A 26,754-nucleotide genomic window follows, 5' to 3' on the forward strand; every position below is an offset into this window, starting at 1 on the left:
GCCTTCCAGTAGTGTGGGTTTCAATCTCCATGAGGTAGGAGGGTTCCTTACCTTCTTTTTATGGTTTATTTCTAGTTTGATGCCTTCATGGTCAGAGAAGATTGTTGGTATGATTTCAATCTTGGTGTATCTGTTGATGTTTGTCTTGTGTTCCAGTATGTGATCGATCCTGGAGAATGATTCGTGTGTGCTTGAGAAAAATGTGTGCTCACATTTTTTTGGGTTTAGTGTTCTATAGATGTCACTTACGTCCATGAGGTCTAGATCTTTAAATTCTCTATTGGGAAGAATCATAAGTTCCTCTAAGTCACTGTGGTTGCAGTCTGGTGTTTGAATGTCTTTTTGTGGTGTTTCCCACCCCCCCACCCCCCCGGGACATGCTTAGTTGCTTGTAATTTTTCTTCTTCCTGCTGCTTGTTTTCTAATTTGTCCTATGCGTTGGGACACTGTGTCACTGGTACTGGCTGGCATCTCTTTGGTGTGCTCTTTCTGGGATGTTGAAAACTGGTGGTCCAATCAAGTCCAATGCTGTTATGCCAAAAGTCCAGTAGGGTAGTGGTACTATGGATATGTTAATGGTCACTGTCCCAGAAAATCTCGTTCTGTATTTGTTTAATTCCAGAGGTGGGTCTTGAGGTCCCACAGACTGCCCTGGCAGTAGCTGGATCGCTCGCTGGGCTCCAAATCACTGGATGCCCCTCTGGGCTCCAACTCTCTGCCAGCCAGAGCCTGGCTTGTGGGGGCCTTCAGCACACCTCTGGCTATGAGGACAGCCCTTTCCCACTTCCACCCAGTCTAGGTAGGTTCTGGAGGGACACAAAGATCCCTGTTCTAAAATGGCAAATCAGGAGGGTACTTCCTTGTGCCCGCAGTCTGCCCTGGCAGTGGCTGGATCCCCCTCTGGGCTCCAACTGGCGGCCAGATGGGGCCTGGCTTGTGGGGGCTTTTCAGCTCACCTCTGGCTATGGGGACGGCCATTTCCCAGTTCCACACAGTCTAGGTAGGTTCTGGACGCAGAGATCCCTGTTCTAAATGGCCCCGTTCAAGTTTTTGTAAACAGTTCTGTCATTCAAATCTCCTCATGGTGCAGCGGGTTGATTGCAGTTCTGTGAAACAGTCTACAGCCTCTGCAGCATGGGTTTGATTCCTGGCTGGCCAGGGAGATAGCCACATGGTGTGGCAGACCTCTCCTGTCTTTCCTGCTGCTCCCCTCAGCAGTGTTTTCAGTCTGTCTGCCTGTTCTGCTCCCCACTCTATCTCTGGTGAATCCTCTCACCCTCCCATGCTTCTGGCCTGTACCCCGGTTCTTGTATAAATAAATAAATCTTTAAAAAAAATTTAAAAAATCTCCTACTGTCCAACTCAATATGATATCTATTTTCTACAGAAACTTTGAGAGATAAACTAATATTTATTAAGTATCTACTAAATGCCAAGCATTCAGTAGGAACTGTAACTTTAATTGTTTCAATATTTCCCTGAGGTAGGTTCTATTGTTGCTTCCTATATTACAGGTGAAGAAATGGAGGTGTCCAGAGGTTGATTTGTTAGCTGGATTTGATCCCAACTGACTTAGAGTCCTTTGGTTAATGCTGTACTTATTTCACTCTGTTCAGAATAAGTCATATTCTACCTGGGACTAATTATTTTCCCCTGACTTCATAACCCAGGAGGAATTAAACATAATAGAGATACATTGAAAGATATTATCAGAAAGTGTGAGGAGTCTCATAACTCTGAGAAAGGTGGAGAGAGTACAAATTCATAATATCGCTCTGGAAAACAATTTGACATCAAGGACCTTATCCTTAAATCCATTAACTCTATTTCTAATCTGTCCATAAATGTACCCTCTGTTAATTGCAGTACTATTCAGTATAGCCCAGAGATAGAAATGACCTGATGCCCACCAAAGATCACTGGATAAAGATGCAGCATACATACTCAACAGAAGACTACTCAGTGATAAGAAAGATGAAATCTTGCCTTTTGCAACAACATGAATGGAACTGGAAGTAATTGTGCTGAGTAAAATAAGTCATAAAGAGAAAAACAAATGCCATATTATTTCACTCATAGGTAGAAAATTAAGAAACAAAATAAGGGACCTCCCTGGTAGCATAGGGGTTAAATATCAGTGCTATCACTCTGTGGCCTGAGTTCGATCCCCAGCCAGCAAGCTAGCCCACATGGCACAGCGGACCTCTCCTGTCTCACCCGCTGCTCCCCTTAGCAGTGTATTTCATTAGACCTGCCCGTTCTGCTTCATACTCCATCTTTGGTGAATCCTCTCATCCCCTGTCCCCATACCTCTGGCCTACACCTAAGTTTTGTATGCATAAATAAATAAAAATAAACCTTTAAAAAGAAACAAAACCAATTAGAAAAACACAACAACAACCCAGCCCCTGATTGAAAAAAAAAAGTTGGCTACCAGAGAGAAAGGGGAAGGTGGGAGAAACTAACAAGAGGAGATCACTTGATAGCTATGAATGGCACTATGACTCTGTGGTTGGGTGTGGGGTGATAGACACATTTAACAAGGTATGAAACTATAATCCTGAAAAATAATATGATAAACCAATTCTTATTAATAAAAATAAGAATAAAATTATTTACATGCTAAGATGATCATTGTAGATGATGCCCCAAGAAGAAAATGGGAAATGATTTTGATGTTGAAGAACAACAAAGTGGCAAAGTGGTCAGCTAAATTATTATACATAAGTGTATATATGTACATTCTCTCAAACATAAGGAACATTAAAGCTACTGGGCCTCCCTGGTGGTACAGCGGGTTAAGCGCAGCGCTGTGAAACTGTCCACAGCCTCTGCAGTGCAGGTTTGATTCCAGGCCAGCCAGGGAGATACCCAGATAGTACATTAGACCTCTCCTGTCTCACCTGCTGCTCCCCTCAGCAGTGTATTTCAGTCAGTCTGCCTGTTCTGCTTCCCACTCTGTCTCTGGTGAATTCTCTCACCCACCCACGCCTCTGGCCTATACCCCATCTCTTGTATAAATATATAAATCTTTAAAAAAGCTACTAAAACAGTATTTTTAAAATGAGTTATAGAAATTCTCACACTATTAATATAGTCTTCAAAAGATTATCAAGCTGCATGTCCTACATTCTAATTTGTATGTGTTTGCATATATATAGAGGCGAAAAAGGCTTTGAAGACAAAACTACAAAATATTATCTTTACATTTGGAAATATGAATGATTACTTCATTTCTTCTATATAACTGCTTTTTGTATTTTCCAGTTTTGTACAAAAGATTGAAAAAATAAGTTACTTTAAAATATCAATGATAATTAAGATATAGCATTATAACTTTAAACATAGTAACAAACAACTGATTTAATCTTTGTTAAAATAATAGGAACTGCATAATCTGAAACAAAAGAAGGATCAAAAATGTGCATGAAGAGCTGTGAAAGGGGAGGGATTCTGACACTCACCCTGTATGAATTCAAAGTGGAAGAACAGGAATCAGTAGGAATTACAGAAAGAAAAACCTTTATTTACTGAGATGGAAAACAATTCTAGTAAGGTCTCTTAAAGTGGAAATAACCTTTGTCTCAAAGGTTTTGATTTTTTGTCACTGAAATATTCAAGAGACTTGACCATAATATCTCACAAATCTTTTTACAATGATTTCAGTTTTGATCAGGCAACCAGGCCTAGAATTCTCTTGACCAGAGGTCCTAAAGCTTGGATAGCACCAAACAAGAATATCTAAATATGATTGTTTCTTTAAGAGAAGTCATTATTGTTTTCGGGAATTCTCTTTTAATATTTCTTTTGAGGGTCAAAGTAGAATTCCTTACAAGTTCAAAAGTAGTTTCATTGGGAGGCATAGCTCATGTCTTTTTTTTTTAAGATTTATTTATTTATGCATACAAGAACTGGGGTACAAGACAGAGGTGTTGGGGGTGAGAGGATTCACCAGAGACAGAGTGGGGAACAGAACAGGCAGATTGACTGAAATACACTGCTGAGGGGAGCAGTGGGCAAGTCAGGAGAGGTGTGCTGCACCATGTGGGCAGCATCCTGGCCAGGGACTGAACTCGTGCTGCAGTGGTTCACTATAGCTTCATAGATTGCATCTTAACCCCTTGTGCCACCAGGGAGGCCCCCAGAGCATATGTCTTTTCAACACTGTCTATTCCTGACCTACAACAGTTCTAAGGTATGTCTACACGGAACAACTCATGTTTCTCGATCAAGCAAGCAGTGTGTCAGAGCTAGTTAATACATTCCCTGGCCCCCTCCATCCTGTTTCTGCCTGAGTCTTAGCAACATGCCTCCCTTCCCAGGCGGAGCAACCACATTTCCTAGCACTATAGAGTCTCTGGCCTCTCCACTAGCCGCTCAGAGAGTTACAAAACATAACAAAGAAAGACAGAGAAGTTAGTAGGTTTGGGGTGGACCAAGTGAATTGCTTGTCTTCTCCCCAGCTTGCTCATATTGTCCCAAGATGTGGTAGCTCTCTAATGCTTCCTGTAGGGCATGTCATAGCCAAGCAAACAGCTGCTTTTTTGAAAAGCTATGGCCATGTTGCATTTGCTTTTCTTCTTTCTCTTTCACTTTTTCCCCTCACTCTCACTTCACTGCCATTATTTACTCCACCAAAGCATTAGCACCGAAGCTCTGTTCTCGGTTTTTTCCGCAGGACACTGCATTAAGCTAGTGATTGACAGTTTATTGTGAGTTAATTGATCAAAGGACATCACTGATCATTGATCCTATGAGGTCTGAAAGAGTGGGCTGCAGGTAAATTCTGATACAAAGAACCAAAGGGAGTTTCACCTGCAGGAGGCAAAATGAGCCCTGAAATGAGGAGCAGCCTGAGAACCTGACGCAGGAAACACGGCCTAATGACACATGAAGCAATGGGCGGTAAGAGTCACCTTGGTTTGCATCTAAAACTTGCAGAGGGAAAGCCTTAGTAGCAAACTCACCCTCTGCCTCAGTCCTCTCCAAAATTCACCAAGTAACCTGCCTAGTGATACCATCACTTCCCAAGGCCTTTCCCCAGAGCTCAATTCTCCCATTATGCTCCCGTCCCTCATGCCCTTTACTCACCAACTCTGAGCTCCCCGCCTGCAACCACCATGCATGCCACACTCAGAATGTTGCTTCGGTCCACAGGGAATTCTAAAGTCCCCATCACATAGAGACCTTTGAGGAATGGAAGATCTGTATCCACAATGACAGTCCTGTCTGCAGAAGAAGAAGAATTTGTTCAGAGAAGCAAGAATTGCCTTTTCTCCTCCAATGGCTTACTTTGGGGTTCCCATGGCAATGCAGGAGCTACTTACATTGCTACCTATGCCAGGACATGTGCCACGAGGAAATAACAAATATTTAATAAAGACCAGGACTACAAAATACAGGGGGAGTTGGGGGGAAGGGACAGCATATAAATCAATTCTACCATTGTTTTACATACCAAGTCTTATGACCAAAAGTTAAGGTTTATGTGGTTTATGTCTCAACTACCCTAAGTCTACTTCAGTATAAACATCCAGATGAACATCCTACTTTTTGTTCCTCTCCCTTTACTTTGGTTTTGGTTTCAGAGAGGTAGAGAAGGACAGGTATGACCTTATACTCTGAATGATTTGGAGGTGACTCCCAGTTCTGCAACTTACTAGCTGTGTAAACCAACAGCTTTATCTCATCTGTGAAATGGTGATAAAAATTAAAATACCAGGGCCTCCCCGGTGGCGCAGTGGTTGAGCGCTGGGTTGAGAAGCTGCCCGCAGCCTCTGCAGCACCGGTTCAATCCCCGGCCGCCGGGCGAGGATCCCACATGGAGCACAGACCTCTCCTGCTACCCGCTGCTCCCCTCAGCAGTGTATTTCATCACTCTGCCTGTTCTGCTCTCCGCTCTGGCGCTGGTGAATTCTCTCACCCTCCTGTGCTTCTGACTGTACCCAGTGCTTATATAAATAATAAAATAAATAAATCTTAAAAAAAATTTAAAATACCATAAAATGGACCTTCCCAGTGGCGCAGCGTGTTGAGCACCCTCCTGTGAAGCTGTCTGCAGCCTCTGCAGCGTGGGTTCAATTCCTGGTTGGCCAGGAAAGACACCCACATGGCAGACCTCTCCTGACTCACCTGCTGCTCCCCTCAGCAGTGCTTTCAGTCCGTCTGCCTGTTCACTCTGTCTCTGGTGAATCCACTTACCCTCCTGAGACTACAGCCCATACCCCAGCTCTGGTATAAATAAATAAATCTTTAAAAAAATTAAAATTCCTATTTCATTCATTAGGATTTTAGTGGGTGGTGATTTAGTAGATCTAAACTGCTTATATCATACTGGTAAACCATCCCAAATTCTCCAATTCCTACCATAGAGAACTAAGTGCCTGGTACATGCTCAATAAATGTTGAATGTTATCGTTATTTCTACTGCTGTTCATTAGCTTGCAAGCTTGCAGAGCTTACAAGACAACTTAAAATCATTATTCTTCATCTCCCCTTTCATACAAGCAGTCTCCAAACTACTTCAAAAGAAAGAATCATAGATTTTGTCTGAAAATTACAGTAAAATAACACAGGAATAAAAATTCTCATTTAAAATAGTAAATATTTCACATATGCCAAAGTATTAAGTGTTACTTTCTGAAGCTTAGTCGTAATTCTACAAAAATTAAAGATATCAAATAAATTCTGCTTAAATTTCAAGTACCATAATTACTGATATATATAAATATTTTTAGTAATTTTGTTAACATAATCTCATTCCAGAAAACAATGCACCCTGCTATTCTTAAGGACATGGCCTCAAAATCAGTATCTCTGGTACTATCTTTCCCAGGTCCTGCCTACTTCCCTCCCTAGAAGACACTATATTTTCCTGCAGCAGAGCCTAGATGGTTGTAAACCAACATTTTCCCTTTTCTTCATGGGTTCACAGCTGGATACAGCTTGTAACCACCTTGTCAGTTAGAAGGAGTCATGGGGTCAATAAAATGAAAGTAGCCTGATCCATATATTCTCCCATATGTGTCCCCTCCTTTCCCTTCCCTCAGCTGCACAGTAGCACAGCAGTTCCCAGAGTGTAGTCAGTCTCCGACAGCATTAGTATCACCCACTCATCTATCAGAATCTACCCATTTTAGTTTTGTTGGTCAGACATTCTTTGCACACTACTGATGCCACCACTTTCCCTACAGAAACTTCTCTCTTTCAATCTCCAATGATATCCCACGCATACTTATATAAGAGCACAGACAGACTACCAGAATTACATGCATAATTACTGTATGTAAAGAGGTAATAGCCACTGGTCTGGTTTTCAGTGTAATCACATCTTTTTCCCCCACTGTTACTTCCTTAGGGGGAGAGACCATTCAGTTTTTCAAGTCCTTAGTGCTTCTTGTGGTATCAAAGATAAAAATGTTAAGTACATGTTGTCCAGATCTGTTGAGTTTAATCCCCTACCCTTTAAATTCAAAAGTTCATTATTAATGGATACAAATGGTCAGTTTAAATAGATAAAAATAAATATTTTTATTTATTCTCTGATGCTTTTAAAAATTCAAACTAAAGCAAGAAATATCTAGAGAATATTCTAAATTTAATACACATTTTATAGGTTTATGGCTTTAATATGATATCAAAAACCAGATAGAAATTATTTCAAGCAATTATTTCGAGCACCTTGAAAAACAAAAGTTCTATACAAATTGGCTTTATGTATTCCAACCTATAAGCCATTCTAAATATTCTACAATGTTTGACTGCTGAGCCTGACTGTACAAAGCTTTGATGAAAGCTTTCTCTCATCCATGGAGGACTTACAATAACCAAAATAATGTTAGTCCTCGTTTGAATGTGCTTTTCAATTAAAATATGGTAATTACATGAAACGTAAAATGTTTCGTTTTTATCACATGCTCCTTATAGAATAATTTTTTTCTTTAATTCCCCTACATACTTCAAATAGACAAATTTCCTATAAATCACAGCCTAATTATTATAATTTCCATAAGAAGAGAGACCAGAGCTGCGATTTTCATTTTTATTTGCTCAGCACCTATGACAATGTAGTTGCTTGAAGGGTAAAGTAGTTGCTCAAAAATAATACTAAGCAATGTTTGCATGTACATACACACACACACACACACACACACACACACACACACACACACACACAACCCGCATATAAAATCTAGCTATCAAAGAAAATCTGTAAGGTGAGGAAAATAATAGAGGGAAAATTCTTATTTTTTTCAGTGTTACCTTTCACTTTTGAATTTTCTGAATCAATATACCTACATTTTTTTTCTTTCCTTCTTCCCTTTGCCATGACGTGCCAAATCTTTTTGGGTTGGGAATTCAAAGACAAATAAAACACATTTTCCATCATCAGATGAAAACAGGCAAACAAATGCAATGTGATATGTTTGATATGATAATGCACTTTTTCATTATATTGAAGTTGATCCTATCTTCATTTTTATTGACTCAAAATGGAAAGTTTATCAATGTGCCTGTTACAATAAACAAAATTCTGCTAAAATGAAATAAACATATGCCTTAGAAAGATTTCTTATAAAGGAATCTTCCTTGTATCACAATAATAGAGATTAGAGTTGTCATTGAAAGTCACACAGCAAAAGAATTCACCCTAATGTGCAGTTAGGTGCCAACTGCCCAACACTCAGCTATAAAGACATCCGTAGAGCATTGAACTCTGCTCTAGGTGTGGAAAGTTAGGATCAACATGCCACATTCTCTAGAAGTAGCATCCTTTCCATGAAACTACTTCAGACATTTCAGAATGATGACTCAGAAAGTTACTTATACAACTTACTTAAAACCATGAATGATAGACCACTACTAATCTAATTGTAGCCCCATGCTTTTAACCTTGCCTTGACTTGGCCAAGGCTATTCCATCCTACTCTGTCAGTGACCAATCTATCCTACTTGAGAGAATGAGCACTGGCATATGGAGGGAACCATCTGGAATTTCTGTGGCTCGATGGGAGGCTGATGGGAGAACAGATCTGGAAAGAGACTCCAAAAAGAATTAATGAGTACCAGATGTAATTAAAGACTGCTTTCCCCCCAGAGGAGCTTAGGCCCAGACATGGGGTGGTGCCTCTTGGTTCCGAATTACACCCTTTTTCCACTTATTCATCCATCAAGTATTAAACATCCCACCATCTTTATCCTAGTATCTTTTGCCAAGCAGTGTTTTTGGCTTTGATTTTGTTTTTCTTGAAAGGATTGTATTTTGACAATTGGAAGGATAAAGTTTTAGAAAAAAATCTGGAAAATTTAACACTAGGGAGGAATCACCTGAATTTCCCCATGAATCAAATGCAAAAACAAACAATAACAATAGGTTTTGTCTTCTATAAATGTATTAGCTATCCTCAAGACCATAAAGCCTGAGCCAAATCAAAAGGCAGATGGCTCTGACAGAGGGCTAAGGCTTTTATTATATCAGGATAATCTGACTACCATAGTTACAAAGCATTCCATGTCATTTCAACATTAGATTTACACTCATTTTCTCCCAGCAAAGTCAGGGAATCAAGGTCACTATTGTGTAGCATTCCAAGGGTCTGACACTTGTCAAAATCCTGTAGAAATGAGATCAAGGGCAAAGGGCACAGATCCTGGGAATAATGATAGGGTCACATGAACATGCATATTTTAGGGCAGGCAGACTCTCTGCTTGTATGGTATTCACTATATCAGACCCCATAACTTAGGTGGTGAAGACAGTTTCCATTACAACTCTGCTATTGTCAGGAACACAGCAAAACCAACTTTGGACATAGTTCAGCCTTCTGAAGGCGAGTGATGGCATGAAAGGGCAGAGTGAGACACACAAGGACGATTGTAGGCTTGTTATTTTCCTATACCTTCCATAATTAGTGGGTTTGTCTCTTGCCCCGCCCCATATTTTCTTACATTGGAAAAGTAAATTTTAAAGTCATTTGAATCACTATTCTACCCAATCTTCCTCTTTTCAATGAGAATATTGTTAGCTCTGAAGTGACTACTTTAAACATATATATTTACAGAATAATTGGTAATTTTGTTCAACTTTGGTGAGTCTAATGACTTCTTCAAATATCCTATCAATTTATGAGGATGGCTATTACATCCAAAATAAGTACTCCTAAAATAGAATGGATTTCTCATGAAGAAATAATTCATAGGGATTAAAGATTAACATAACTGAAAATGAGTGTCAAGTAGATCAGTTTATCAAAATGATGGTATTTGGCTGTCAAGAATATATTATGTTGTAGAAGAAGTTGCACAAAGAACTGCTAGAAGATAAGGATGAGTCCTTTCTATAAGTAAGTTCTTTTCTGAGAACTGCTAACTCTATAGTCTGCCTTTTTCATCAGATTCACACATGTGGTTTCTTTATTCTACTCTATCATTTTTTTTCAAGCTGGTCTTAAAAAGACCAGAAGAGGCATTTTTCAAAGTTCCTTGAGGCATAAGATTCAAGACTCCAAACCACCTTCCTTACACCTAGAGGAAAAAACATCTGCCTGCTGGGGGCACAGGAGGAGGCAGGAAGAGAGGAAAGCAGTTCTCTCCTCATTCGCACCTTATGGGAGAAGTCTAATTTAAACTTTGGATAATATATTCTTGTTCAACTTCCCATATACACTCTCTGCGTCTTTCTCAATCACAAATGATACACGTAATTCCCATACTAGAATCAACATTTCAAATTATGATATTTTAATTGATCAATAAAATGTTTAACATACAATGTTTATCTCTTCCTCTAGTTTATACCATCTGTTCTCCAAATATATTTTGAATCTATTTAATAGGAAGGTCTTTAAATAAAATTACCAACTGTATCAGATCAATCCTCTGAATTCCAAATTCAGAAAGGAAAATACCAGAAGGTGCTGTTATTTTCATGAAGATGGAAAATAATCCGTGCCTTCTCTCATTCCAGGTTTTCTAAGCATTTTTTAAAAATCGAGATGGTGTAATGATGTTTTTTCTCTGCATAACACCTCAAAGAAGTCAGTGATCAAGTTAGTGTTGCATTTTTCTCTTTTAAAATAACTTAAAATAATACTGCAGTATAATTGGCATTAAAAAGCTATAGATATTTAATGTATATAACTGAAACTTTTACCATAATCTATGCTATCAACCTAACCATCCTCTCTAAAAGTTATCTCCTAACCTATTTATTGTTATTTATATACTTACTTGTCTATTTATTTATTACCTTGTGACAAGAACAGTTAACATAAGACCTACACTCCTACCAAAATTTTAAGTATGTAATATACTCTAGGAACTCAGTAGTATGGTAGGTCTCTAGGACTCATTCATCTTGCATAACTGATACCTTTGATGACTGTCTCCCAGATTCCCATTTCTCCCAACCTCTGACAAAAACCTGTGTCACTAACCATCAGGGAAGCAAATAAGAACCACAATGGGATGTCACCCCATACCAGTCAGGGTGACTTTCAACAAAACAACAGCAGATAACAACAGTCTTCAAGGAGGCAGAGAAAAGGGAATCCTGGTTGGTGGGGAGGTAAACTGGTTCAGCTTCTGGAGGAAAAGGTGTGGTGGAGATTCTTTAAAATATTAAATACAGAACTAGATATGATCAAGCAATCCCACCTCTGGGTATATTCCCAAAGAGAACAAAAGAGGATCTGGCATAGACAGCTACACTTCAAAGGTCAATGGTGTTACCATTTGAAACCAGTAGTGCAGTAGTGTGCAATGTGCTCAGGTGACTCAGATCTTAAAGAAAAACCCAGAATTTGCAATTATCAAAAGACCTAAAAATGAAAAATAGGCATTTTGATATTTTGAGGTCATATGTTAAACTGCAGCTTGACTATGTACTATAGCATTAATGTAAATGCATCTTTAGTAACCTGAGTGTTGGAAATAAATCCCTCTCCAACTCAACTAACAAGCATAGAGTAAACAACCTCTATGCTACATTTTAATATGTTGTATCAAAATTATAACTTCTGAGCAAATGAATCTTTATTAGCAAACTAGGCTTGATTTAAGGTCTTAATTTCATAAAGTGTTTTATTTTATATAAATACAAATATACTTGTAGAAATTGACATTGTCCTCTGTAGGTCTATACATTCTATGCTTATATTTTTTACAAATTCCCAAAGACTTTAAAATAAAATTTTATTCATAAGCTCTAATAAATTGCATTTATTCAATGCAAAGAGTTCTTTTTGGAGTTTCAAAAAAAGCTCTTTCCCTTTGAATTCAAATAGTGTCCCAAAGATCACCAAGGCCCATAGAACTTTTATTCACAATTCCAAGTATTTCAACAATAACAACCACTTTATACAAACACTCTCAAAAATCACAATACTCAAAAACATCTCCATAATATCTGGTAAAGATACAGAAATTCACATCTTTAGAGCTAATCCCCTTTTTTTAGTCCAGGGTGTCTAGAAATTTCCAAGAGAAGAATGATATAGAAAGAAAAGTATTATTACTCATCAATAAATATCTTCACTCATCTATTCATTCACTTAGGAAATATCAGTAGGTGCTTTATCAGATATATGGCAAAAAATTAAGAAGTAGAAATGAAGGAATGAATATAATAAGTGTATCTATGTGGTATGCAGAAAATCAAGTAAAATGGATAAATAAGGAAACAACTGTTAATGTATATGTTAAAATGTAACAATTTTAACTGAATCCTCATCAGTATAGATAATAATTGCCTATCTTTAATGAGATTATTATAAACATGATAATGTTAACGTATAAAGCACATATATAACAAATAACAAGTGCTAAAGAAGTATTAATATGTACAATCTTTTTTTATCTGTGCTAATCTGGGGGCCAAAAATGAATGTCTAACTTTTTAAATTAATATTTTTTTCTAGTTAATTATAAGGTTGAGAGTTTTTTCATGTTTATATTTGGTTTCTGTGATGACTGAATTTTTAGTTTTATGTAATGAATTTTTTTAATCTTTTCTTCTATGACATCTAGATATTCTGTCCCTTTCAAGGTCTTTCACAGGTAGTAAATAATAGGCTATATTTATTTTCAATTCCTTTATAATCATTATAAGTCCTTTTCGTTTATTCCCAACTGTATGACCTTAAAACATAACAGAAAAACATTAACATATGTGTGGACAATTGCTCCCAATATCATTTACTGAAATTTAGATTTTCCCCCCAATGTTTTAAAATGCCATCTGAGCCACCAACTAAATCCTCATGTACTCATGGACATATTTCTGGACTCCATTTTGTTTTATTCATTTCTGTCTATACTTAAAGCAATGGCACATCACTTTGCAGACTTGTTTAATAGTATTTCACTTGAAACTTGTAGGGTTATGAATAATTTTTCCTCCTCCATTCTAGCAGTTGTGTCCTTTATTGCATATTTTTTCCCTTTTCTATTGCTTTGCCTGTTACTTCTAACATGGGAATGACAGCAGGTATTTCTGCTTCGTCCTAGATTCTAACCAAGTACAATTAATTTTTCACATTTGTATTGTTTCCTATGGATTTTTAATATTATCAAGCTATGGAAAAATTATCCTATTTCCTGCTTAATTTTTGTTGTTAAAAACTGATCAATAGCTTTCTTTTTTAATAAATTGAGAGAGCTATTGGGAAAAATCTTAACATTGTTACAGAAGTCTTTTGTTGCCACCATGTAAGCATTTATTTTTTTCCTACTGATGGGGAGAAAATGAATTTATACACCATGATTATTAGTTTGGTCCTTAAGTAAGGCACACAAATTGTTCTGTGCCCCATTCAAGAGGAACACTGCATATTTTTCACAACAAACAAGCAGAACATGGAAGAACCTCTTCAAAAATCTTTCTTGAAATATCTGCTTAGGTTTTATATTTCTTTGCTTGGATCCATCTATGAAAAAACTTGGCGAAAATCTCCCATCAATATCTCAGTGATGCTGAAGTAACTGTGATTAGATAGTGTTAGAGGAATGGATGCTCATGGGTCAGGGTGTGTCCACCAGTGGAAGAACAACAGCCACCACACCAACCATGAGAGCAAGCAAGTATGGATTTATTAAAGCAAGAGGAAAGAACTGCTGATAGCAGGGGGTCCAGGGGAGGAAGTTTGTTTACTCCAGCCCAGTCTATGACTATATACAGTCAGACTCCTGTTGGCCAATGTGCCAGACTATTAATTGGGCACTAGGTGGTCAGGAAGTTTCATGGTGGTTGTTTTGCTGTTCCCTAATTATCCTGTAACCAGATCTTACTCTAGGTGGTGGCTAGCTCTGCAACATTTCAGTAAAACACTTCTCTTTTCCTGGGAGCTGTTTTGCTCTTTCTGTTCCTACGCTGTTCAAAATCATTGTCCTGTGTCTCAGCCTTTCCTGTTCCCCAAGTCCTCCTGATCTCAGTTCCTCTCAATAGCATTATGAATCCATAATTTCTGTTTTTAACTCATTTGTTTCTTCCACAGTCCCATCCTCTACCACATTGCCCTCAAATAATTTTTCTCTGTTTCATTATATTTAACTCCCTAAAACAGACAGCACTTCCATCATTCACCCCCTATGACCTTTTGAGTTCTTGGGGGCTTGGACCTTCTCGAAACCCATCCTCTGTAGAGAGACAAAGTGGTGTTAGTAAAGACTGGCACTTTATTTGATAAATAAAGTACTAGAGACTTAAAGTACTCTAAGTACTTTAAGAAATTTTCTGGTTCTTCATAGTGGACAATGTGCCTTGTTATTATAAAAGAGAATCAAGTACAGTCTTGGGGAGAGAAGAGAGTTCAATTTTGTCTTGGTGAAGTAGGTCAATACATTTTTTTTTCCAAGGTATAACCATCCTTGTATTCCTAGTATTAAACCTTATTCAATCATTTATTATTCTTCTAAAGTACATGCACATTTGATTGGCTATGTCTTCTCATCATAGTCAGTTAAATTAACCTCTAATTTTCATTCTTGGTTCTATCTTTGTTGAATTTTAAAATAAATTCTATAGTCTCAGGAATTAAGTGGAAAGCTATGTGTCATTTTCTAGACTCTAAATAAGTTTATAATATGGTGGTTATGTGTTTCTTGAAGTATGTTTTGCATTTTTTAAGAAGCAGCCTGGGTGATTAAAGAAGTAGGTTGGTTAGAGGGGCCTCCCTGGTGGCGCAAGGGGTTCAGACACAACCTATCATGCTACCAGCAGCCACTGCACCACAAGTTCAATCCCTGGCCAGGAAGCTGACCCACAAGGCACAGCAGACCTCTCCTGACTCACCCGCTGCTCCCCTCAGCAGTGTATCTCACTCAATTCGCCTGTTCTGTCCCCCACTCTGTCTCTGGTGAATCTTATCACTCCCTGCACCTCTGGCCTGTACCCTAGATCTTGTATGCATAAATAAAAATAAATCTTAAAAAAAAAAGAAGCAGGTTGGTTATAAACTCCACTTGGAAATCAACTCTTCTAGATAAATTCAGCTATTCATAAAATAAGTTATAAACAATTTTGTTCTTTTTTTGTTTATAAAATGAAAAATCAGAGGAAATAATTGTTCAGTAACATAGTAGTTCAATAAATCATACTACTGTCCTAATCTGGAATTCAAAGCCATCATTCAAAAGGATATGGTAGATTTATCTGTACTGATATGATGAGAGTGCTGCCAAGATATTTTGTTGACTTTTTAAATAGTCACATATGAATACTTAGAACATTTTCATAATGAATTGAGACATCTTAGCATGTATGTAAGAATTCTGGATGAAACTACTGAACCCAAATTTCATTCTTCTCCTTATCAGTTTTATTATCCTCAAATCTCTGTTTTCCCAGCTGACAAAATAATAGAATAGTGCCTCATAAGGCAGTTGTGAGGGTTGCAGAGTAAATTCATCTAAAATACTTATGATGAACACTTGGCATGCAGTACCCAATTCAATAATATTTTAAAAAGCTATATATCATATAAATAAATACATACATTAAAAAGAACAATATAATTCAAATTCAGAATAGCAGTTATCTAGAGTAGGGTAAGAAGAAAAGATAACAGCGTTCTTCGATATTTTGCTTTGCTTATCCTCACATTATTTTGGACAAGAAAGAGTCCGTGTATCATTTAAACATTTCAAAAAAAGAATAAAGTAAAAGGACCCCAGAGCTAGTTTTCAGAATGCCCAATAGTATATGGAATTGGATATATAAGACAAGCAAGGAAAACATAAATTCTTAATTTGGGTACAAGACAACAAGAAAGGAAGTATGGAATGAGAAAGATCTGGTTAAATCCAGGCTGAGTCTTTACTGACTGTAATCAAGAGAATGTTATTTGAAGGTAGGACTTGTCAAAATCCTGCTCCATGGACACCTTGCTTCAGCATTAATTGAAGAGTTAGTTCAAAATAAGAACACTAGCATTCTAAAATCATCTCAGTTGATTCTTACCCATGCTAATGTTTAAGAACTTCTCTCAGCCTTGTTTTCTTGGTCATAGAATGTCACAGATCTTTATTGAAGCTTCAGGGAGAAAAATATGACACAATGCCTGGCACATAAAAAAACTGAACTCATCATCTTATTAGATGAGGAGGTGTATCATTACCAGTCATCCTACTATTAGCACCACACTGTAAGTGTTAGTGTTGTTAAATGAATTATCTAGTCTCCTAAGAAGGACATAATTTTTAATAGTCTTACAGTTATGCAAGGTTTTCCTTTTTAATTAAAAAATGATATTTGAAGAGCTCTACTCTGCTATTTCCTGCATTATTTCCTGCTGATAATATTTCACGACCTTCTGATTTTAACCCAACCTCTTGATTTCAAGTAATCTAGAGACTTGGAAAGGGTAGGCCAGCACTTGGCACTGAAATTCTGGCATGGTTCTTCTTAGTGTGATATAGTTAGATTTACCTGTGATAGAAGAATTTGGATGGGAAGAGAGAAGAGATTAGAATAGCAAAGCTTATAAAAGTTGTGATTAGTTTTCCTGTGAGTGAAGCTTGCATTAAGCATATGATAACAACCATGTTCCCAATAAAATTTTCTATTTTCTTGGTACTAACCAGTCTCTCCCTTTTCTTTGTTTCCTAAATATCCTTGGCACAAAGCTACCTGCCCTTTTGGACCTAATTCACCCTTTCCCTTGAGGAGAAAAAAGTCTACATTTCTTACACAGATTTGGGGAAGAGACTCATAACCATACTTAATGTATAAAAGCTGTGATTTCTATGCAAACTGCTACTTTCCAGAAAAATGTAAAAACCCTCTTTAGCAGTTTGAAATCCTTTAACTATTTCCTTCCTGTTCCACTCGAACTGGCAGACCAACTAGCTAGTTCAAAAGCCTTCTCTCAAGATGCCCTTGCAGATGAAAAAGATAAATTAAGAAGTGATAATTTAAGAAGACTTTTCAATTCTTTTGAACTCGAAAGATATATGATAAATACTCACGAGGTGCATATATAAAAAGCCCCAAAGACAAAAGACAGTGCACCAGTGCACATCTCTATTCCCTTAGTTATGAATTTTCCTCACTAGCCCTATGATTTCAGTTGAAACTAGTTTCCAAACAACAAACCTTAGGCCCCTTGGCAGTAGCCAGTGTCATAGCTTGAAGCAGACATCAGTGCTTCGCCATTTACACTCTTCCTTTTATAATTTCACCAAAAGGAAAACAAAAACAGGTGCATCCACACTATGCAAATGAGAAAAGGTAACCTCTGAAACTGTTTCACAGCAAACAGAAGATCCTCAAGCTGCTCACTAGCTAAAACCACAGGAGGTGTGTCAACTGCCTAGATGCTAAGCTGCAGGAGGCCTGCAGGCTGGGAAAGCAGTAAATCCCCAGAGAGCTGTAAACTCCTGGTTGGCAGCCACACCAGGCTCATCATTCTTCAGGTGCTGAGCCCCAGGAGGCCCATCAACTGCTCAGGTGGAAGGTGCAGGAAGGAGGGAGGAGGCAAGCTGTGTGCAGGAGTAGCTTGAATGAGAGGCTACCAGCTCTCCAGGGGGGAAGGAAAACAATAGGCACCTACTGGGAATGAGAGTTCAGAGAACTCCTTTAAGGAGAGGAAGACACCCACTCCCTGGCATACAGCATGTTCTCACCTGTGGGAAACATAGCTCCAAAGGAGGAAGTTGCTGGCTCAGGGATTCTAAATAAATGCTGGTTTTGAATGATTTCTAGTATCAGGATCTGCACTAGCCTAGTCAGCACCTAAATCAATTGCTAAGGTTTTAGGGACTCACCACCTTTCACCCAAGCTTTCTTTGCCAAGATTCTTAATGTGACAGCTGCCCGTTCACCTTCCAAAATCCCTAGAAATACTATAGCAGGGACTGTTAGCAATACCTGCATTTTCTCTTTCACTTACTCACTCTAGTGTTTATTGAGTATCTGCTCCATACCAACTCCCATGATTTTTATCTCTCGAGGAGAGATAAAATAATGTCTTCAAGGCAAAAATAAAAGTAAATTAACAAGCCAGAATAAAGATATATTATGGAAATATGTCCAAGGTGTTATACGAATGAATGTAACAGGGTGGTTCCCAGGGAAAGGGGAGGTTCCAGATTCCCTGCCCCACCCAAGGAAGGATGGAGCTGAGCAGGGAGGAGAAGCAGGATGGAGAGCAAGAAGGAGACCTGGAGGAGGCACACGGAGCAGAGATACATGTGAAGAAGTTGCACTTGCTTCTCAGCCTTGGACTTGTACCAGGGATTTGGGGTGCATGGAAGAAGACACTTGAAACAGACATGGGTGAGAGACCTGTGGAAAGGTTAACAATAGCAGTGTTTATCTAGATCTTGATTTTGCTGTCTTCCTTCCAGACTTTTCTGGCCCCTTCTGCCCCATTCTATGGATCCCCACCAGAAGGTATCTTAGACTCATGGCAAGCTTTTGTGCTTCAGTGGCCATGCTTTGGGCCAACCTTGTTTGACTGAGCATTTACCCATAGGTGATAAGTAACTTGGGTTGCTTGATTGGAAACTTTGTTCTTTGTCTTTTCTGTACTGCACACTAATTACAGTAAATTTCCTTTCCATTAAAGGTCTTAAACAGAATTAAACAATTATGCTTTGTCTTGATGCAGCAGACAGCAAAATCTATTGAGAGTGAGCAGGTTTAGGGGTTCTGGGGTGCCCCTCACCCTGCCCTGTAACAGGAACACCGGGGATGGAAAATTAAATCAAATTGGATTCAGGAACACTTCTGGAAGTGGTGACACTAAGTTGAGTGTTTAGGAATAAAAAGTAGTAACTGAAAGAGAGTCAGGGTAGGAAAGGGGAAGGAAATGAGGAAGGTGAGGGGGCTGGAGGGGTGATAGGCAGAAAGAGTACCAAGTGCCACTGGAAAGGAGAAACAGTTGAGTCCATTCAAGCCCAGAAAGCACCTGAGTACGATCAGGCAGTAAGGCATGCAGGGAAGAGGTGAACAGTGAGCCCAGAACACCAAGGTCTCTGTCATCCAAACAAATGAGTTTGACATTTACCCTGAAAGCTTTTGTATACCCTTGAAATACAACATTGATAAACATAACTAGGTTCTTAGGAAAATTAAAACCACTGTTTTGGACTTTTAGCAGTGATCTTAATGTACTATATACACAGGTTTACTCTCGGTGATGAACCCCAAAAACTTAAGTAACACTATAATGCAATGTTACTTCATTAAATAGATAAACAAAATTTACTACTGTAGACTATTAGTTTTCTGGATTTCCATAAAGATTAATCTATTTTCAAAATAAAATAGGTTCCTGAAGTCACAACCCTAATTTTCTTACTATAGTTAGTAATTACTATTATAGTATTAAAACTCAAATGCCAAAGATTCCTTTACTAGATGAAGAAAATTTTAATTACATATTGTCAATATTATTTGTATTCACTTATAATTTATTAATTTATAATTACATACAAGAACCAATGCATATATAAGAAATATTGTATACGTAATACAACATATATGAAGATACTGTTTTTAAAGAATAGGAACGAAAATAAAGGAAAAATCTCTAAGAGTTTCTGTCTTCTTCTCAGTGGATTATCTTTCACACCCCATTTTGGAAGCCACTGCATCATACAGCTATCAAATGCTTAAGTCCACTTCCCTATATTCTTATGTATTTATATGCATAGCCCACTTATTAAAGCAGATCGACTAAATGAAAAAAAAGCAGAGACAGGGAAAGTAATCAAGAATGGTGATGATATAACACACCCAAGAGCATGTAATCACTGTGGCACTGATGAGAGATTGAGGGATTAGACCTTGAATAACATGTGATGGCAAATGACGCCGGTCTCTCAGCAACATGGGGTCAGCATGAGAGGTAGGATAACACAGATTGTGAAGCAAGTTCTTGATCCCCTTTATGACACAAGAGAAGCATCCTGAGGGCCTCCCTGATGGCACAAGGGGTTAAGTCACATCATAGCACTATGAAGCTATCTGCAGCCACTGCAGCACGAGTTCAATCCCCAGCCAGGGAGGTGACCCACATTGTACAGCAGACCTCTCCTGTCTTGCCTGCTGCTCCCCTCAACAGTGTATTTCAGTCAATCTGCCTGTTCTGTTCCCCACTCACTCTCTGGTGAATCCTCTCACCCTCACACCTCTAGCCTGTACCCCAGTTCTTGTACGCATAAATAAACAAACCTTTTTTTAAAAAGCAGCATCCTGAGCAAAGTCAGAGTAGAGTCAGGACCTTTCACCTGAGGAGCAAGGGGGCAGCATGGGGCCTTTGGCACTCTCTGCTCTCCCGCCCTAAGAGAACTCTGGGATTGCAGAAACTGATAAATATTCCTAGGGAGTAATTCCCAGTTGACCCTCAAACACACTCAGGAGCCAGCAATTTGAGACCTACTCTCCATCAGAAGTATATGTCTCTATTTCCTTGCCAGACATAGCACTGTTTTACTTAAATCCTATTTGTAAAATCTGTACTATCATAGGATCCTGAATCCATAGGAAGCTGCAGGAGGAAACACTGTTCTAGACAAGTATTCTAGACAAGTGTCCAGGAGAAAGTGCTTCCACACAATAACCCCTGTCCAATGATGGACTGAAGGGAGAGGAGCTTGATTGTAGGTATCAAAGCTCTGATTCAGGACCATATTCATGTCCCCAAGCAACCACCACAATGCAATGAACCTCTCTATGCCAACAGCAATCATTCCTGATGATCCATTGCAAGTCCAGCAATTATGCCAATAACGTGAATGGAAAGGAGAAGGGCTGTCATTTCATCAGCATTCCCTCCAATCCACCATTCAGTGCTCCATTCACTCTCTCATTTAACAAATGTGCAGAGAGTATCTACTCCGTTCTAGAGTTATATTGGACACTAGGAGCACAAAGATGAGATGTTGTCCTTACTGCCAATAACAAGCTGAAAGACAGCAGGACGATGCCTGCCATTTTCACTGCTGAGCATAGCCCAGCCAGTTCTGGCTCCAGTGCATTGCACTCCACACCTTTGCACAAACCCTCTGGGCGTTTTAGATACCATTTCTCCACATGCTATTACTGCCTGAGAAATGCAGTCCCAGGGACTGGCCCCCTGTCATTAAACCAGACAAAACCCTAGCTCAATAGAGAGAAGAGCAATGCTTTTTATCCAGACACTAAATTGCCATCAGGTGATGTTATCATGTAAATAAAGAGAGGCAAACAGATGGCTTTAGACGGGATCCAGGGCGTGCAGAGCATCACTGATGTTTTAGATGAAGCAAAGCGAGGACAAGCCATTAGACACAGAGCAAGCAGGCCCTGGAGTGCACAGCAGCCTGGCACAGGGAATCCAGGTCTTAACAAAACATCCAGAACAGCAGTTGCATCCTACTTACAGTTTTCAGTTAACCAAGTGCTATTAATTTCCAAATACAGAATCATACCTCCTAGAAACATACTCCTACCTTTCTCTTAAAACACAAAGGAATATGGTGATGGTTCATGGGTGATAAGGTGGAAGAAGAATTATGGGGACTGAAATGATGTAAGAAAAAAAAAATTAATTAAAAAATGTAGAAAAAAATACCCACACCTTGTAATAGTGTTGTTATCTGTGTACCTTACCATGACCCTTCATATCACAACCTTTGAAAGACTCTATTTTGATCCCTCCTTCAAGTGTAATTAGGGGCAGTGTGAAGAACCTCACACTAAAGAAATCTAGAGATCTATCTAGATTTGAACCAGTGCTGAATCTGAGCTCTTTCTTGGGTATCCCTTTTGGGCTTATTTTCCTCAGCTGTAAAATAAAAGCATGGTTGGCGGGGGGGCCTCCCTGGTGGCGCAGCGGGTTAAGCGCAGTGCTGTGAAGCTGTCCACAGCCTCTGCAGTGCCAGCTTGATTCCCTGCCAGCCAGGGAGAGTCCCACATGGCACGGCAGACCTTTCCTGTCTTGCCCGCTACTCTACTAAGCAGTGTATTTCAGTCCTTCTGCCTGTTCTACTCCCTGCTCTGTCTCTGGTGAATTCTCTCACCCTCTCGTACCCCAGTATTTGTATAAATAAATAAATCTTTAAAAAAAATTAAAAGCATGGGGCAGACACCATGTGTGGCCACCCAGTATTTTTTTTTTCTCCTTCTTTAGTAGCAGAAATTCCAGTTTTTAATTGAATACATTGTCACCCAGCCAAAAGACTATATTTCCCAGGCTCCTTTCCAATTAGACATGGCCATTAGGCTAAAGTTTTGGCCAATAAGATGTAAGAGGTGCCATGTATGACTTAAATAGGAAAAGAATTATATTTCCTCCTTTGCAGAATGTGGCTGCAATGGCTGGAGTTACTGCTGACATTTTGGACCACAGAGGGACTTTGGGAATGGAAACCTCACGTGATTGAACAAGAAGATACAAGTCCAAGCCCCTGACACTATAGAACAGCATAGTTTATACAAGAGAAACTTCTATGTTTTCTACCTTTGTTGTTCACAGAAGGCCTAATCGTACTTAATGCAACTGGCTAGTTTACCTCATAGTGTTAGATTAAATGTGAGAGTAGTCTGGGCCTCCCTGATGGCATAAGGGATTATGTCTCAGCATTACCAAGCTATCACCAGCCAGGGAGATAACCCACATATGTCGCTGCAGACCTCTCCTTTCTCACCTACTGCTCCCCTCAACAGTGTATTTCAGTAGATCTCCCTGTTCTGCTCCCATTCTGTCTCTAGTTAATCCTCTACCACCCACACCTCTGGCCTGTACCCCAGTTCTTATATGCATAAGTGAATAAATCTTAAAAAAGTATATGAGAGTACTGTGCACTCAATGTTTCTCTGGAATACTGGCATCATGAGCTGCCCTGTAAATAAGAGGGTTGCATAATCGAACAACTTTGAGAAACAGCACACTATATTCCCCACTAGAAGTTACACAATCAGCATTATCATATAAAAAAATCTTTGAAGAGATCAGGTGCAAAGAAACTTATCTGTGTTCAGTCCAAAATATCCAAATTTATTTTTGTTCCTTTTTTCCTATGTGATGCTTTTAAGAAGCTAGTTGCAGCAGGCTTTGAGAAATTCTGAATAGAATTATTAGTAATGGCCCTAAATGGTTGTTTTTAGCTTTACAATATGATTTGTGGAATTGGATTCACTTTCATTCCAGTTCAGATTTTCATGGTATATATTTTGCCATAGTTCTCTGAATGTCTCCTAAAACATACTTGTTCATTTTATTATTTTACATTTCTGTCTCCCTGAACAGGCAATACATTCCCAGTAGGTATTAGAACTATCTTATTCCCACTTTATCCCCAACATGAAGCAAGACATCTGGCACATAAGAAGTGATGTATGCAGTAAATAGTTGCTCAATAAACACATGGTTTCTGAACTCTGCAGTGATAGAATAAGTGTAAATCCATTTTGGAAAATAAGAGACAATGCTCATTTTGAAGAAGAGTTTAAATCACTTTCACCCTTTTAGATTGCATATGGGCCATTAACTTCTCCAGGGTCCATGTGGAAGCCTAGTGAACTGAACTTCAGAGTGCCCATTCTAAGGAAGAGGAAGCATTATTTAATACACCTAAGAAATCTGAGTGATATTGACCTAAGGATAAAGTAGGGCATTTTTAATGTGTTGTCAGTAAAAGGAAAAATATTTCAAAGTTGTCAGTAAGATACCATTCCTGAGCTCAACTTGCCTGGATGTCCGAAATAGATCAGTTACCTGATGCTGACAATTAGCTGAGTTTCACTAAGACTGCAAACTGGTATGAAAAATGTGACCTTTCTGCATGATTTGGGATTCCCACTCCATATGAGGACTGTGTTCCCAAAGAGAACAAACCAGCAGCAATTGAGACATATAAGCAAAAAAGGTTTTCTAAGGTGACCTAGCTTTCGAGGGTCCAGAATATCATGACATTCTATTAGTCAAGCAAGTCAATATGACTAACCCAGATTCAAAAGGAGGGAAGTAAGCCCCTACTTCTCCAGCGTTCATGATTAAGCAGGGAAGGAATTTATGGCAACATTTTTTTAAGAATTATCTGCCATGACACTTAAATTATGATGACAATTAGAACTAGCACTAGATATTGCTATTTAATACTCTATAAAGAAGCATAGATATTATGTCACAAATCTGATTTTTAATATCTTGACAGCTATATCAATATAACTGGCTTCTTTTAGAATCTTATTTTATGTATTAAAAAATACTACTGCTGCTTTAATAATATTAAAAAAATACTTTGTCACCAGACAGTCAAAATGACTACAGGCTCATAAAAATTTTAAGAACCGCTGGGTTGCATAGAAGTGTGTTGACTCAAGGGCTGATGGTGAGGACCTACCTGTTCCCCTGCCCTGATGGCCCAGCTGCACCTGCAGTAGCTTCATCACTGGGCAATCTTTTTTATCTTTAAGGCTCTGCATCTGAGAAGAGCCCAAAAGTTCTCTCCAGAGAGTATAATCAACTCAAGAAGTGGCAACTATACCTAAACCAATAATTGGGAAATCATGAATTATTTAATTCTACATTCCAAGAATATCTTCATGGAAAACAGACCATAACATAAAGAGAAGTAATTCAATTAGAGCAAGTGAAAAAGCCCTGTTCTACATTAAGGGCCCCATGGGCAGCCATTCCTCACTTGGCTCATACTTCTTCAACCCAACCAGGAGGGTAAAATACATATGCAATCACTCAGGTGCCCTTCTCTTATAAGAAATGCCTGTGTCTCCTCAGAGAATATTAATTCCATGAGACAAATTTATTTGGGGGAATAAAATTAGGTAAAATATAAGTTTAGGCATTTAAGTCAAGGAAAAATTTCATTAATTCTCAGCAAACTTGTTGCAGTGTAGATGACAGAAAATGGGGTTGGTAAGAAATTTATTTTTTTTAATGCTCTTTTATAATCTTATGATTTCATGGGTTTTTTTTTTGCAATTAAACAATCTGTATTGAGATAACTTTGGTTTACAACATTGTATATGATTTAGGGGTGGAAGTTCACACGTCCTCAGATGTACATTGTCACAGCCACCACCAAAGTACCCATAATTCTCCGCCATAGTCCATTGGACCCCCTCCATACCCAGCTCCCTGGTAGTCTCAATTCTACACTCAGATTTCTTTTTTTTTTTTTTAAGATTTATTTATTTATTTATTTATTTATTTATTTATTTATTTATTTATTTATTTATACAAGCACTGGATACAGTCAGAAGCGCGGGAGGGTGAGAGAATTCACCAGAGCCAGAGTGGGGAACAGAACAGGGAGACTGACAAAGTAAAACTGCTAAGGGGAGCAGCAGGTGGGGCAGAAGAGGTCTGCACGCCATGTGGGACTCTCGCCGGTGGTGGGGGATCGAACTGGTGCTGCAGAGGCTGCGGGCAGCTTCGCAGCCCAGTGCTCAACCGCTGTGCTACTGGGGAGGCCCCAGTCAGATTTCTAAGATTTATTATTAGTTTGATTCTGTCTGACCCTGTTTATTTTTCTATAACTATAACCTACATATAAGCAAAGTCATATGATATTTGATATTCTAGAGAATATAGTCTAGTCTATTTTTATCAAATGAATTGAGCAGTACAAATCAATCAGTTCTCATGAATCTCATCTTTTACATGAGCCTATTAGCTAAGAACACTTGACAATATTTTAGCCAGAGTGTGGCCAGGGACAACCTAGCTGCCACGTTAGAAGTATCGCTGTCTATCAGGAATAACTGCTCTAACTTTAACATATTTATGGGGATTCTTAAAGGCAATGACGCCTACAAGGGTTTTCAAAGAGACCGAATGCAGATGTATGAAACTGTAATACAAACATTAAATTTTGTGCTTAAGTTGTACAAACTTCCAAAGAGTATAGAGCATATCCTCAGGTACTTTCTAAATTACCATCCCCCATGTCCTGCTTGAAACATTTACTGTAAAGCATCTCTACCATCTTGTTATTGCTCTTTTCTTGCCTTCTGTTATCCTAGTTCTCCTACTTTCATAATTGTTTCCTCTTTGGTTCTCTTCTGACACTTAAATGAGAATTTCCTCTAAGATGTCTTCCAACCCCACTGAACAGCTCCCCTGTTCACTCTACCCCTAGTTCAATCCCCGAGACTTCCTTAGTCAACTCCTCTGAGGATCAATGTCTAAATCTGATTCCCAAGTGGCTTCCTACCCAGACATTTGGTCCACCTTTCCCGTTACCATTTAGGCATCTGCATATGAAATTTAGTATATGTCTATTTCATAATTTATCATGCTCCCTGAT

At 38.7% G+C, this 26,754-nt stretch overlaps 1 protein-coding gene across 3 annotated transcripts in view; it reads right to left on the reverse strand.

Moving 5' to 3' along the window:
* PKHD1 (PKHD1 ciliary IPT domain containing fibrocystin/polyductin) overlaps positions 1–26,754 on the reverse strand; it is a 445,188-nt gene that overhangs the window by 166,530 nt on the left and 251,904 nt on the right. For all 3 annotated transcript variants that reach the window (XM_054698860.1, XM_037519857.2, XM_054698859.1), the window contains exon 54: positions 5,092–5,229. In XM_054698860.1, coding sequence (XP_054554835.1) covers positions 5,092–5,229 — 138 coding nt within the window. The remainder of the gene's footprint in view (positions 1–5,091; positions 5,230–26,754) is intronic.

Source organism: Talpa occidentalis, unplaced genomic scaffold (genome assembly GCF_014898055.3).
Source record: "Talpa occidentalis isolate TD23 unplaced genomic scaffold, MPIMG_talOcc4v2.1 talOcc4.2, whole genome shotgun sequence".
Taxonomy (NCBI): Eukaryota; Metazoa; Chordata; class Mammalia; order Eulipotyphla; family Talpidae; genus Talpa; species Talpa occidentalis.